This window comes from Scleropages formosus, chromosome 13 (genome assembly GCF_900964775.1).
Source record: "Scleropages formosus chromosome 13, fSclFor1.1, whole genome shotgun sequence".
NCBI classification, from domain to species: domain Eukaryota; kingdom Metazoa; phylum Chordata; class Actinopteri; order Osteoglossiformes; family Osteoglossidae; genus Scleropages; species Scleropages formosus.
The window spans coordinates 19,723,320-19,737,434 of record NC_041818.1 but is presented as its reverse complement, the minus strand read 5'-3'; the positions used below and the strand labels follow the sequence as shown (position 1 = coordinate 19,737,434).

The window sequence follows — 14,115 nt, the reverse complement described above, 5'->3', positions numbered from 1 at the left end:
CAGCTTCCGCTTAGTGGTGACGTCACTGCAGCTTCCTGCCAAAAACAGGCCGCCTGCCAAAAAATCTGCCATTGCAGCTTCCTGCCAAACTGAAGCGCTCCACCACACCAGCCACGCCCCATCCTGATTTCATCCCGCCCCTAGTGGCTCCGGATCCGCTCCGCCCCGCCTTCCCGCGCTGCTGACGGCAGTCCTGGACTGTGTCTGTGGCAGAGCGGGAGCGCGCGGGCTCGAGCTGCAGGGAGTCGGTGAGTGCAACGGGACGGAGTCCCTCGTACCGCGTCGTAGCGGAGCCGCGGGGACCTGGGGGAGGGGGGCAGGAAGCGGGAGAGCGCGCAGTGTGAATCCCTGCTGCTGCTGCTGCTGCTGCTGCTGCCGCCGCCGCCGTGGAAAGCACGGTGTCTCGGGTAGGGTTCGCTGCACGCGCCCGTTCGTTCCCAACCAGGAAGGCGAGCTTCCCGGCCTTCGCGCGCCGCGGCCGTGCTGCAGCGGCACTGACTGACCGGGCCGGACGGGCACAGCCGACAGACTAGACTAGTGCTGGTGGTGGGAGAGGCCGCAGCACGTCGCGTCGCGGCTCGAAGTACTACTGGTCTGGCGGTGGGTGGGTGGCAGCGCGGCCGGTTCGCGCGGCGTTTCAGAAGAAACGTAACGTGGCTAAGACTCCCGGACCGGTCGGGACGGCGCGGCGCGGCGGTGTCGCTGCTGCTGTCGGTTCATTTGTCTTCTTCTATCTGGGCTCCGCGAGCAGATCGCCGATCTTCCGGCCGCATGCAGGAGCTTGAAGTGACACAGCGCCGCCGGTTCGCAGCGACACCGTCCACCTCACGCCGGGGTCGGGTGTCGGTGTCACTCCTCACGCGCAGCAGCGCCGCCCACACGGGGCCACCTGTGAGCGCGCGGCGCGCTTTTCACCGTCACCCGCCTCGTCTTCATTGTGTCCCGTGCGACTTCTGTTTACTGCACATCTGGGTACTTCTACTGTACTCCTTCGTGGTAGGGGTGGATTCGAACCAACAACCTTTCGGTTCGGTAATCCTGTGCCCTTCATAGTTTTTGTACTTACATTTCTTTATTTAGCAGCTGCTTTTCTCCAAAAGCGACTTTTAGTGAACTCTATTATAGTATTATGATCCCACACACCTTATTCACCGTGGTGACTTACACTGCTAGATACACTACTTACACTGGGTCACTCATCCATACATAAGCGGAACACACTCTCTCTTTGTCACTCACAGGCTATGGGGGAACCTGAACAGCATGTCTTTGGACTGTGGGAGGAAACCAGAGCACCCACAGGCAACCCACGCAGACACAGGGGAGAACATGCAAACTCCACACAGACCGAGCGGGGATCGAACCCATGTCCTCACCTAGATGCTGTGAGACAGCGGCGCTACTTGCCGTGCCACGGTGCCGCCCATTACTTATTAATGATTAATTGTACTTATTACTGATACAGTATTTGTGTGCCTGTGGGGTGGGGGTGGGGGTGTCACAGTATTTACACGACTTACGAGTTCATATGATGGCAACTAGCGAAATAACGGGTGTGCCTGAGAGCGTCTCCAGTTGGCACAGAGGTTACGTGGGGTTGTTGGTCGCGTCCAAGAGAGGTGTATGGATCAGCGTGCCGCAGGACTGAAACGTGAACTTGTGATTATTGATCTCCGTTTCGGTTACCCCCCCCCCCCAAACTGATTTGCAGTGAAGTTAGATGAACTGTACAGTGATTCACCCAATTATAGAGCGGGGAGTTCTTACTGTATCGGTTCGCTGTCCGGAGTGGGATTTAAAGCGGCGACCTTCCGACGGTAAGGAAACGCCGCTAACAAAGGCACTTCCCGCTGCTCCTGTTCCGCTTTAAAAAGGAAACAAAACTAGGTATTAACGTAATGTAAGGAAACGCTGGAATTTCATTTTAGAAGTTAAAACACTGAGGAATGTCGCGATTTACGTTGCACGCTGTGCCAGCTAGCAGTTCTTATGCAGCAGTGTGTTGTCCGGTAATTCTGCTACGTTTCTAATAATTTTGGAACTCGTTCCTGCTCTTACCGCGTTTGTCACCTTAATGTTGAGCTCAGTTTGTGCTTTTGACAGCTGTCAGCATTAAAAGTCTCTGATGGTGCCTGTGTGTGGAGGGACAGGCCACTAAAGCGAGCTGCTTGGGCATCCACACACACACACACACACACACACACACACACACACACACACACACACACACAGTGCTGTTTTCTGCTCTGCTGTACGGTTATGGAAGAGGTCACACTTGTTGCTGTGTGATGCTCCAATTCCCGCCGCTGTGCAGTCCTGGATTACCCAGAATTCCCTGAGCTGGCATTCCATAGCACCCTGATGCAGGGTCTGTGAACCCGAATGCCACAAAGCATGTTTGAATGAATAGAGCCGGCAGGGGGTGTAAAGGTTAGAGCCGTATCCACGTAATGCGAAGGTTCCCGGTTTTAATCCCGCGTCTGCTGCAGTACGCTTGGCCGTGGTACTTACCCTGTTTTGCTACAGTAAGAATACCCTGCTGTGTAAATGGTAAATTGTAGAGCTGATTATCCTAATTCTCCTATCCATCCATCGATCCATCCATCCAAAGGACACTACATTTGTGGACCTTTCTGAGCACTTTGTTAGCAGTCTGGACCTAGTTGATCTATCATATTTGTTGCTTATTTTCATAAGTGGTTTTTCACCCCACTAAAGATGTGTATTTGACTTGTCACTCGCAGAACCACAGTGACAAAGCGCTTTTCCATTCAGCTGGTGTGTGTGTGTGTGTGTGTGTGTGTGTGTGTGTGTGCGCGTGCGTGCGTGCGCGCGCGCCTGCCACATGGGGAGCGCTTCGGGGACACAGAGAGTGGCGGTTCCCGGCCTCGGCGGTCGAAAGTGAGGAGGAGCCTCGTGCTCTCAGACCACGGCGGCAGAGCCAATGCGGAGGGGTGCGAGGGGCCCGCTGCTCCCGTTTCCAATAAGTCCGGCCTTTATTCGATTTAGCGCCGGAACGGTCCCTTCAGCCACGGAGCGTTTTTCCACATCAGTGCCGCGCTAAAACTGGGGCTTCGTGACATTGTCGCTCCCTGACAGACCTCACCCCTGGGGACACAGAAACCTCTTTGGAATCGCTGTCCTCAGGGGGACACCCGTTATCGTTACCCTGGATTATTGGAAATGTCCATCGGTCCAGCTTTTGTCCATAACCACTTGTTCAGTGCAGGCTGCAGTGCTCCAATCCTGTAGCAGAGGCATAGGGTGTGAGGCAGGGATGATACATCCTGGGTGGGACACCAGTCTATCACAGGGCAATCTCTCACACATGCATACTCTGGGCAGTTTAGAGTTACCAGGTCAACTGAAACATGTGTCTTTGAACTGTGGGAGGAAACCAGAGCACCTGAAGGAAACCCGTCGTCGTCATCTGGACCGCCGTTAATGGGCCTGTCGCTATTCGTACCCGGATCACGGTGTCAGGCTGATCTGTGGCACAAGTCTCTGTCTTTCGTGAGTTCAGGATCGCCCGTTTGAGCCGCGGCTGCTTTCTTCGGCTTCGATTTCTTCGCACGCGAGTTTGTCTTGTGTCGCTTTACGGCCGTTGGGTTATTTCGCGATGAGGATGGAGTCGGGAGCAAGTTGGGCTTTTTCTGATTCCTTCCGAAGAGGCGACCGTTCCGCAGCGAACGTGGCCGCTATGCGCTCGGTGGGACTCTCGCAGCCTCGAACCGAGGCGCTCCGATGCCCAACCTGGCGCGCGAAAAGGGCGCCGTCGGCCGAGCGCGTTCACACTCGTTGTTAACAGTTGGCCAAAGAGAAAACGAGAGCCACTGGGCGCTGCGAAGGACGGATGTGGTTTGTCCCCGCCCCCTTTCTCAGATTAACTGGCCTCGTGTTGATTTGCATAAGTCATGAAGCTTGCTTGAAAATGAGAAACGGCATGTGTGCGCGTGTGTGTTTGCGCGCATTTCAGGGGGGACATAAGGGACTAAAGGAAGGATATAGAGAGAGAGAGAGAGAGAGAGAGAGAGAGAGGAGTAAAACCTGATGAGTAAGCGATGACAAAAGAGGGTTCGAGGGAGGAGAGGCGCCGAGGAGACAGACGACCACTGGGCAGAGACCCTTAATGTGGTGGAATCGGAGGCAGACGGGCTTCCGGGGCAGATGGGTGGGTTCTGAGACGTGTGTGTAGTGGAGCAGCACCCCCCCCCCCCCAACCTTTGCTGGAGTTAGTCACCTCCATCACATCACTCGCTGCGCTCCTCTCCCTCCGTACTCAACACTCAGTGCCACCGCAGGTCCTTTCTATTTAAAGCCCCTCCCTGCTGTTGGAATGGCATCAGCGTTCGTCTTCATGCCACCGATCCTGATATGTTGTTTTACTCCGCAGGACTCGAACCTGCTGCCTCCTGATGGCCTGTTCTCTGAGTACCATGCTTCAGGCTGCCCGTGGTCTTGCCGTAAACCACCGTCTCGGGAGAACTGTTTAAAAACACCCCTCTTTATTACTGTAAAGTTTGCTGTATTTTGTAACCAAAGCCCCCGGTTTGGGGGACGGCACAGTGGAGCAGCGGGTAGTGCTGGTGCCTTGCAGCTCCTGCGCTGTGGATTTGGACATGGGTTCAGCTTCGTCTGTGTGGAGTGTGCTTGATCTCCCCCTGTGGGTTTCTTTCTGGTGCTCTGGTTTCCTCCCACAGACCGAAAATGTGTTTCTGGAGAACTGGACTCTAAATTTAACCTTGTGTGTGTTTGTGTATGTGTGTAAGAAAAAGATTGGCCTACGATGGAATGGTGTCCTGTCCAGCGTGTACCCTGCCTCACGTCATGTGCTTCCAGGATAGGGTTTGGACTACCATGACCCTGGATTAGACAACCAATCGGTGAACATGGGAAGAAGGTTGAAGTTTATTCTGGCAGATGATCAAGTCCTCATTTTCAGCTGCAGCCCTTTGCGGAACAGGCACTGAACATCTTCTCCTGGGACTGTCCTTGGTGATGCTTCCATGAGGAGAGTTTCATTTGTCCCAAATTGAGAGCCTCAATCTACAGGATTCGTGGTTCTCCAAAGCCGTGGAGTCGTCATAACAGGACTCCACTCTCTGGCCTGGTTGTCTGCGTGTTTCACTGTGACCTGGACGCATGACTCTTGCCAGCTGTGTGTCAGCGCTCCCGTTTGTTTTAAACATTTGTCATTATACTGGTGCTGCTTCATTGTCTCCCCCCCCGGGTGACTGTATATATCCTTAAGATGCAAGATGAAGAGCGGACCTGGAAGCTCGGAATTTTAAAATCGTCTTCATGCGCTGCCGACTTTTTGAACCACCGAGACGCCCTTTCCCTCCGCACACTGGTTCGAGTGCTTCCAGCAGTAGCCTGAGCGTCATGGATCCCCCAGGTGGCCTGGGAGGGTGTTGGGAGGCTGCATCACATTGACAGCGATTGTAGCGATGGGAGCTGGTGATGGAACGTGTCAGTATGCGTGTGACGCTTAGCCGACAGCGGCGGTTTTCAAACCCTGACCTTACTGTTTAGATGGGCTCCAGGAGCCCTGGGGGATCCTCTGCACGGTGATCCTGCACCATTAGGGGGTCAGATGCTCCAGCTTCAAAACCATTTTCGTAGGGTGTTAGCGGTTTAGACTGATAACATGCCATCGATTGTATGGGTGCGTTTGCTTGTGCTTATTTGTCCGTGTGTGTTTATGTATGCGTTTCGTCTGGCTTCCTCAGCCCTGCCACTTATCTAGCAGAACATTGGGGGTCGATGGTGGTTTGGGACTGGAGAAAGATCGTGCAGCTCTTTCTGTCCCTCCAGGCCAGCCTGGGACCAGCGGGGGAATAATTGATTGTCAGAATGTGCTCCTCGAACCCGCAGAGCCTGGCTCCGCTTTGCTTGGATTAGAGAGAGAGAGACCCGCGGGACAGGTTCGCGACCCGCTGGGGTGATGGAGCTCTCCAACCGTTACCGAAAGTACTCGTCTGTTCTCATGTACGCCGTGCCTGCCTCGAAGAGGTTTGACCTTCTCGCGCGTGTCGTCTCGTCATTCCGCAGCTTCGCGGAAAATAAATGAAATTAAACCGGGAACGTCACAGGTGCGCAAAACAGGGCAGTTGGGCTCTGGCACCGAAGACGGCGCATATGCCAGCTTGCTTTAGCGGTGCTGAAGGTGAACTTGAGTTCAGGGAGGGGGAAAAAAAAAAAACTTCTTTCTCTAAGTTACCAAAACATGATTATCTTTATTTAGGGTGTCAGACGTCATTTCTTTTTTTAATTTTATTTGGAGAAAATGGCACGTGCACTTGTGGTTTTGGGGATTTTTTTTCTTTTAAGGACTATCATTTATCAGACACAGTCCACTTAGGTTTCAGGTCTCTTACTGTAGGCTGATAGTTCAGCAGTAGGACCACTGTTACCTGTCCTTACCCAGAATCCTCCAGGCCCAGCGCTGATTGAGCAGGACGGGTTGTACGGGCTGAACCTCTGCGCGTCTCTCTCTTGCAGGTCTCATCTGAACTCCGTGGCTCTTCCGTCAGAGGAGGTGCGATGAACGAGGGGGAGGGGCAGTTCTACAGCGTGCAGGTGGGCGACTCCACCTTCACCGTGCTGCGCCGCTACCAGCAACTCCGTGCCATCGGCTCCGGAGCCCAGGGCATAGTCTGGTGAGAGAGGGTCCCCGGATCGGGCCTTAACCCCCCTTGGCACTACCGTACAAAAGGAGTACAAGTTCTGTTTGTTCATAAAGAATACGAATACATATAAAATTGAAAGCACTCAAATCTGTACGTCTGGATCTCAGTTGTCCCAGTAACTTTCCTCAAGGGTACTACATAGGTCCCCTCCTGGAACTTCAGCTCACAGGTGCACTGTTACAAATCCCTGTAAATTCATGGTAACCACCGCGGTACTTGGTGTTTCACGGTACCTGCTGGGCTGTTTTGTAAAGATCTTTTTATCGGCTCGGGGTCTCCTGGTCTGCTGTAATGTAAATGTCCTCTTACCGGAAATGCGATGCTGATGAACACGGATGATGAATAGAAATCACTGAGACTTTTTCTCTCTTTCAGCTCTGCTCTGGACACAGTTCTGGGCATTCCGGTGGCGGTGAAGAAGCTCAGCCGGCCCTTCCAAAACCAGACCCATGCCAAGCGGGCTTACAGAGAACTCGTGCTGCTCAAGTGCGTCAACCACAAAAATGTACGACCTTCTCGCAGCGCGCGCCCCTCCTCCCGCCTCTGGCGGCTTTCGCCATCATCATTACGGCACTCTGATGCCTGCTATGCATTCTCTCTTCTCAGATCATCAGGCTCCTCAATGTCTTCACGCCCCAGAAGTCACTGGAGGAGTTTCAGGACTTGTAAGTGGACCCATTAGTGAACCGTGCTCCCACACGGCATGGCGGTCTGTGGTTTCCCGTTATTGGCGAGCTCAGAGCGGTTCCACCCATCTGGGAGTTTTCAGCTCGAGCGGTTTTTAGAACTTGTTCCAGGGTTCTTGTGTCTCAGTTCAGCTGTGTTGTAGCTTTGCAATCACTTGGATTGGTATCTCAGCCCTTATTTGCGTATAAATCTTTGATAAAACCGGCAGGGAAATTGGATCGTCTCCATTATTTCTCATGCAGAGCTACGGTTCTGTAGCATCTCATAATTTATCATGCTTTCTGCAGAGCCCAGTTCATCCGAGTTGCTTCAGATTGTATCAGATCGTTCTTGGTTTATATGCCAGTCCCCTCAATCTGTATTAGAACTTCAGTGAAGTACGGGTGGGACCCGCACAGTGTGGCGGCTTGTTTAGTTTAATGGCTTTCGTTGGTTGGTCGAAGGGCTGCGTCATGCAAGGCCTGAGCTGCGTTGGTTGGACTTTTTCCTCCTGCGTTCCCAGGTACCTGGTGATGGAGTTGATGGATGCCAACTTATGCCAAGTGATCCACATGGACCTGGACCACGAGAGGATGTCCTACCTGCTCTACCAGATCTTGTGCGGGATTCGGCACCTGCACTCGGCCGGCATCATTCACAGGGTGAACGTTCTACAAGACTAAATGGGTCCCTAAGTATTTAATTGATGGTGTGTCAGAAAAAAAGGCACATCTTAAATGAGCTGGCCGATGGCTCGATGATTCTCGCATCACACCGACGTGCCTCGTCATCACGTACCCTCCCGTCCCAGGACCTGAAGCCCAGCAACATCGTGGTGAAGTCTGACTGCACGTTAAAGATCTTGGACTTCGGGCTGGCCAGGACAGCCTGCACCAACTTCATGATGACCCCCTACGTGGTGACGCGATACTACAGGGCGCCTGAGGTTATCCTGGGCATGAAGTACAAGGAAAACGGTGAGATGGAGTATTATACCCACTCCACCACCCCTTTTCACAAGGCCATTAACATCTTCTTGTGTTTTTATATATTGCCACATCCTATGGCAAGATGCATCATCGATTCCTTAAGACTGGGTGAAGGAAGTATAGATGTTCAGGTATGGTTATAGAATGACTAGCCTCCTATCCGTTTAAAAATGGTCCTCATTAGTGGATTCTTGCTCGGTTGTCTGCATTATGACTAATGATCTTTTCAGCCATGTGAAAGGATTGTATCCATCACACGGGCTCTGTGTGCATCTTGACAACGTGTCACGTTTCGTGATCCTCGTTTTCTTGTCAGTTCATTTTAGAGTGAGGAATGTATGAACAGCGTTGAGGCGCTTTTTGCTTCGACTGATTTTGAGCGGTTTTTACAAGAAACATCTGTGGTTAATATTTGAAATATCTGTCTGCCGCTGCCCATGGATTACATCATTTGGTCTAATTTTGTAATTCTGTGATGAATACCTAAGGAATGCATTGGGGAGAGAATGAAGGTATTGTGGCTTTTGACGGAGCTCCTCTCTTCAAAACAAGCAGGAGGTTCCCAAGACACCCAGAGTGGTCCAGGTTGTGGGTGGGACCACAGGGGGGGTTGTGGGTGGGACAGTGATTAATCACAGGCTACTTTGACTGTCTTGTTTCCAAGCCCCACCCCTTTTTTCCCAAACCCAATCTGATCAGAAAAAAAAGTTGATTCTTTTTCCGCCTTGCTATTTTCTAGCTTTTTAACGGGAGGTGTCCGAACAAGGCTTTGACTCGTGTCTCGGCGTATGAACTGCTCTGTATTTTGTCATACTCTATTATTCAAAACGGTTCTGTTTTTCTCATGCACACAGCGAGGAGAAGCATCCTCTCTCTATGCCTGTGTCTGTGTGCACTAATTACCCATCCTTTCTGTTTCTTCTCAGTGGACATCTGGTCTGTGGGGTGCATCATGGGAGAGATGGTCAAGGGCAGCGTCATCTTCCAGGGCACCGATCGTATCCTTCCGTGGAGCTCGTCGTGTTTGTCACGCCGTCGGTTTCCTGCTGTTGCACAGCCTGGGATAGAGCACGCTGTTTTTCGGTTCGTTTGTTCGTCGTCCCTCGTGCGCCACCTCGGGTATTGTTGCAGGAGCACACCTTGCTCTCGAGTAACTTGATTTACATCTTTTCCTGTAGGGGAAGCCCGTGTCTCCGTGCTCGTGTGCGTGTAAGATGAGAAATTGGAAACGTCTCTGGGTCCCGTTGCCCGCTGGGGAAAACGAAGAGCGTGAAATGTCAGCGAAGCACGTCGGCTGCCAAAAGGTTTGCTCGGCCAAGGAGCGGCTGCGTCGCGGGAAGTGGAGAACACATGAGAGTACGCCGAGTGTTTTCCGTTAATGTTATTGTTCCTCGGCGAACGATGCAACACGGGCCGCCCTCAGCGAGCAGCGTGTGTGCGTGTTTCCCGATGCAAACCGTACAAGGTATGAGGGTTCCCTCTCCGAGTCGACGCGAACGCTCATTAAACGGAAATGAGGCTCGCACCCAACGAAACCGGCGCTTGTTTCGTACGTAAACGACACGTCCTGACTGCTCCTGTGTCGAGCCGTTGGAAAACGGGTGCTGCTTTCAAAGAGCCTGAAAAAATAGGTTAATGACGGCAGATAGATTCAGAGCTCCGTTGGACGCGTAGCCCGTCTCGCGGTTCTCACATACGCGCACGTACCACTAAGTGCGGCAGCTTGTTAAATTTAGCTCGTTGGGGGGTTTTTCCTCCGTGCCTTTTCTTAATAGTTAGGATAGTTAGGGTGTTACCTTGTAAAATAGGGCACGTTGTTGCTGCTTAATTTGTGCCTTTTTTTTTCGCTGTACCACTTTTCATTTACGAGGTCATAAGGAGCAGAGTGTGTTCAGCGTGGAGATTTATTTATTTATTTCCTGGCAAGTTTGTCAGAATTTTAATGGCTTCGTTCGTACAGGGTCCTGTCTGATCTTCCCCAGCCGCCAGATGATTTACATTTATATTGGCGGTGTGTCCCCCCCCCCCCCAACCCCCATTCCCAACTTCTGCATGTTTTGGAGCAATTACTTTTTTTGGGGCAGGGATGGAGGCTGTGCAGCTCTTTCTGTTCTCTTTGTTTTGTCTTGCGATGCAGCTAAACTTTGTTGTGTTTTGCTCCTTAAATTAAAGCGCACGTTTTATTTGGTTGTTGGAAATGTGTCGGGGAGCGTGCCGTTCCCTTGGCGTGTTTGTGTCTCTGTGCTTCAGTGGATGCAGCGCTATTATTATTGTTCTTGTATTATATATGTTTTACACAGATAAACTGTCAAGATGTTTGCTGTCAGTATCAGTTTTCTGAATATGCATAATAGGCATGCATTGGCCATTTTTGCTTCCAGTTGCAGCTTTGTAACCATGTGTAATTTACATTTAATTTTCATGGAAATGTCAAAGAAAACTGTGTTATAAATGTTTGACATTACGCATATGTGTGTTTTCTTCTAAGTCCTGCATTCTGCTGTTATCAGTGTGAGCAGTGCTGGTGTACACATCCACGAAGTGTGTGTGTGTGTGTGTGTGTGTGTGTGTGTGTGTGTGTGTGTGTGTACGTACAGACTGTGTCCTGGGAACATGCGAAAGCTGCCCGACCGTTTTCCCTAACAGCGCCATCATCAGACATCGACCAGTGGAACAAGGTGATCGAGGTGCTGGGAACTCCATCGCTAGAGTTCATGAGCCGCCTCATGGAGACAGTGAGGAATTATGTGATGAACAAGCCGCAGTACCCCGGTGTCAGCTTTACGGACCTTTTCCCCGACTGGGCGTTCCCGTCCGACTCGGAGCACGACAAGCTCAAAAGTGAGACCGCGTCCCCATTCTCCGCTTCGCCGTTTCGGTTACGTTCGAGCTGGGCTGCTTGGAAACCGTTGCACTGCTTGAGAACGAACGTGCTGTTTCCACTGGCTTGTCCCCTGTTGCCGAGTAACCGCAGTGCGATGATGCTGATGCTGACTCACGTCTCACCCTGCAGCTAGTCAAGCTCGGGACCTGCTGTCCAAGATGCTCGTGATCGACCCGGAGTGCCGGATCTCGGTGCAGGAGGCACTGAACCACCCCTACATCCATGTGTGGTACGACCCTGCGGAGGCCGATGCGGTGAGTGGGCAGCCCCGCTGTCACGCCTCGAAGAAGTTTCCCATGGGGTACCGTAAAGTGGCTCGAGGAGGCTTTGACAAAGTCACAGACCCTTTCATCGAATCACTGCATCATCTAAACGGCACCTCCGTGAGGTAGGGTAGGAAAACTGTAACTCGTGCTTGATTTTTCTCCTGTAATTTCACTTCATTATAGCCCCCACCGCAGATCCCAGACAAACAGCTGGAGGAGAGGGAGCACACAATTGAACAGTGGAAAGGTACTTCTGTTACACAACTTTACACACCCATTTGTTTGACATTTTAAAAAGTAACGAAATATGACTGAAAATCAAACCTGTCTTTCCACATCAGAACTCATTTATGAAGAAGTGATGGACTGGGAGGAGAGGAACAAAAACGGAGTGGTGAAGGAAGAGTGTTTCGGTCAGTGCTGACTTGTGAGTGCGGAGCCAGTCGCTCTATGAGCTCTTCCTTGCTTTTCCTTGTTTTACCTTTCTAGACTGCGAATGGTCTCTGTGCTGCCCCCTACAGATGGAGCTGTGAACTGTAGTGCCACAATCTCGCAGTCATCCTCCATCAACGACTTCTCGTCAATGTCCACGGAGCAGACGCTGGCCTCCGATACAGACAGCAGCAGCGTCGATGCCCTCACGGGGGCAATAGAGGACTGCCAATGAGCTCACCCGTTCAGACTCGCTCTCTCTCTCGCCCACATCTTACTGCCCTTCTCTCTTCCATGCCGTTTTGCTCGCCTCTTGAGGACTGTGCCATCTCCACACCCCCGGTGGTGGTCTTTCTGTTAACTAAGCGCTGGCGTGGATGACTTGTACTGTGTGCTGGTACCGCTAGTCTCTGCACTACACGTTATGGCCGCGTTCCATTTCCCGTGATTCGTGTGCAGGTGAGGTCGGACAAGCGGTCGCACTCCATTCAGCTGAGTATTTGAACGGAGCTAATCTAGTCAAATTCAGTATCGCAGCAGGCAAAAAAAAATTAAAAAAAATTGGTCTTCTGTGCTTTTTATTCGATCTTCGGCTGGTGTTACACAGTGAACTTGTTAAACTGAGCTTCTTCAGCAGAGAGGAGGAGCTGTTACGCGTGCTGGGCGATGGGGAGCCTGGCCGCTCGGCTCACTCTAAAGCAGTGCTGCCCTGATGGTTTTTGGATGTAAGCCCATCTGTGCCAGATTCCTCAGGCTGTTTGCTTGTGGCAGTGACTATGCTGGGCTTTTTCGACCCCTCGAGTAACTTCGGAAAATAGCAGTGAGTGTGAGACCAGCGGCATCCAGTTGTATACTAGCTTACTCTTAAAGATCACTCACATGAAGCCTTAGCTTTCAGTTACTCATTCAAAGGTTTCTTCCTGATGTAGCCAAACCAGCAAGAAACACAGTGACGCGTAGTACTGAAACAGGAACTGACTTCTGCTAAGTCTCGGAGGCCTCCACTCCAGTATTATTACCTTAATATAACATAATACTCTATTACTATGTTATTACCTGTTTTTTTTCTCTGTTATTCTGTTGGAAGTGATTCAGTTGGAGATGAGCCAGTCAAATCAGAAACAAAACCTCTGGCCTGTAGGTAAATATAGAATTATTTCTTTCAAAGTGATGTTACAGTGACAAAATGACGGCTCACTAGAGTGCCTACAGCATCTCGAGTTTGTAACTCTACCCACAGGATACATAAATTGGAAAACTCGTTGCATCACCTGGTAAAGTTTCCAACCCATTTTATTCGGGACATTTTGAACTTTCAGATATGAAAGTTGAACTGTCAATTCATAACAGTAAGGCAATGAAAAAAATCTGTAGTCGCATAAGTTATACCCCATTTAAGCATGCATAGGGTTACGGCAATACCAGTTATAGAAGTAATAGGATTCGTGAGAAAATTATTGGGGTAATTTTGGTGCACATGTTTACACACATTTGTACAGTTATTATAATTCTGGATTTGATGCTCTTGAATATTAAGAGGCATGGACTTCATACCTCTTACATATCCATATACATACATATCCATTTGTTTATTCTATATAAAATATGTTTATGTAAAATGATTAATATCTGTCTATCTAGTCCCTGAAGTACTGTCAGTATGTTGTTTAAAAAAAAATAGCATCACCATAAGTTACCATTTAAAAACATGCTTCAGTCTTTGTGGGGGGAAAAAGTCAAATATGACATTGATAATGTATATGTCATAGATGACATAGCTTGTTTTGATTCCACTATAAAATACATTAGGGAAATTATTTTAAATTTTGTGCTGGCAAAGTAAAGCGTGCAATAGAAATTCACTTTATTGCTTTCTATTGGGGAAATGTTGCAGATGTCCTTTGTTTTACAAAAGAAGACTTTCGAAGATCAGAATTTCATTTGACTGTCTTGAGTTAACCTACGAATGTATATTTCCTCTGGGTTTTACCTGAGGAGGATACATTCATGTCACCAGTGAGAAGACACACCCAGAAGGGAGGGGTGCTTGAAATCTGTGTCGGCGTAACCTCCATACTCTAATTTGTAGAAAATCACAGTGGTGTTCGTCACTAAGGCAAGACACGAGTCTCTAACCCTAGTGTTTCTTTTACAGTTGGACTTTTTTGATGGTCAGAGACATTGTG

The 14,115-nt window shown here is 50.3% G+C and overlaps 1 protein-coding gene across 3 annotated transcripts; it reads left to right on the top strand.

Moving 5' to 3' along the window:
* The first annotated feature begins 56 nt into the window (after positions 1 to 56).
* mapk9 (mitogen-activated protein kinase 9) lies at positions 57 to 13,576 on the top strand. Of its 3 annotated transcripts, none has more exons than XM_018756493.1 (12): positions 57 to 248; positions 6,505 to 6,662; positions 7,068 to 7,197; positions 7,299 to 7,357; positions 7,882 to 8,020; positions 8,170 to 8,335; positions 9,274 to 9,345; positions 11,006 to 11,188; positions 11,361 to 11,485; positions 11,681 to 11,744; positions 11,839 to 11,910; positions 12,019 to 13,576. In XM_018756493.1, the coding sequence occupies exons 2-12, from the start codon at positions 6,547 to 6,549 to the stop codon at positions 12,162 to 12,164; spliced, it is 1,272 nt and encodes a 423-aa protein (XP_018612009.1). In that variant the 5' UTR covers positions 57 to 248; positions 6,505 to 6,546; the 3' UTR covers positions 12,165 to 13,576. The 3 variants fall into 3 exon arrangements, with proteins under 3 accessions (XP_018612009.1, XP_018612010.1, XP_029113242.1); XM_018756494.1 differs by having other exon boundaries at positions 11,839 to 11,924; positions 12,019 to 12,100; XM_029257409.1 differs by lacking the exon at positions 57 to 248 and adding an exon at positions 342 to 407.
* The last annotated feature ends 539 nt before the right edge of the window (positions 13,577 to 14,115 follow it).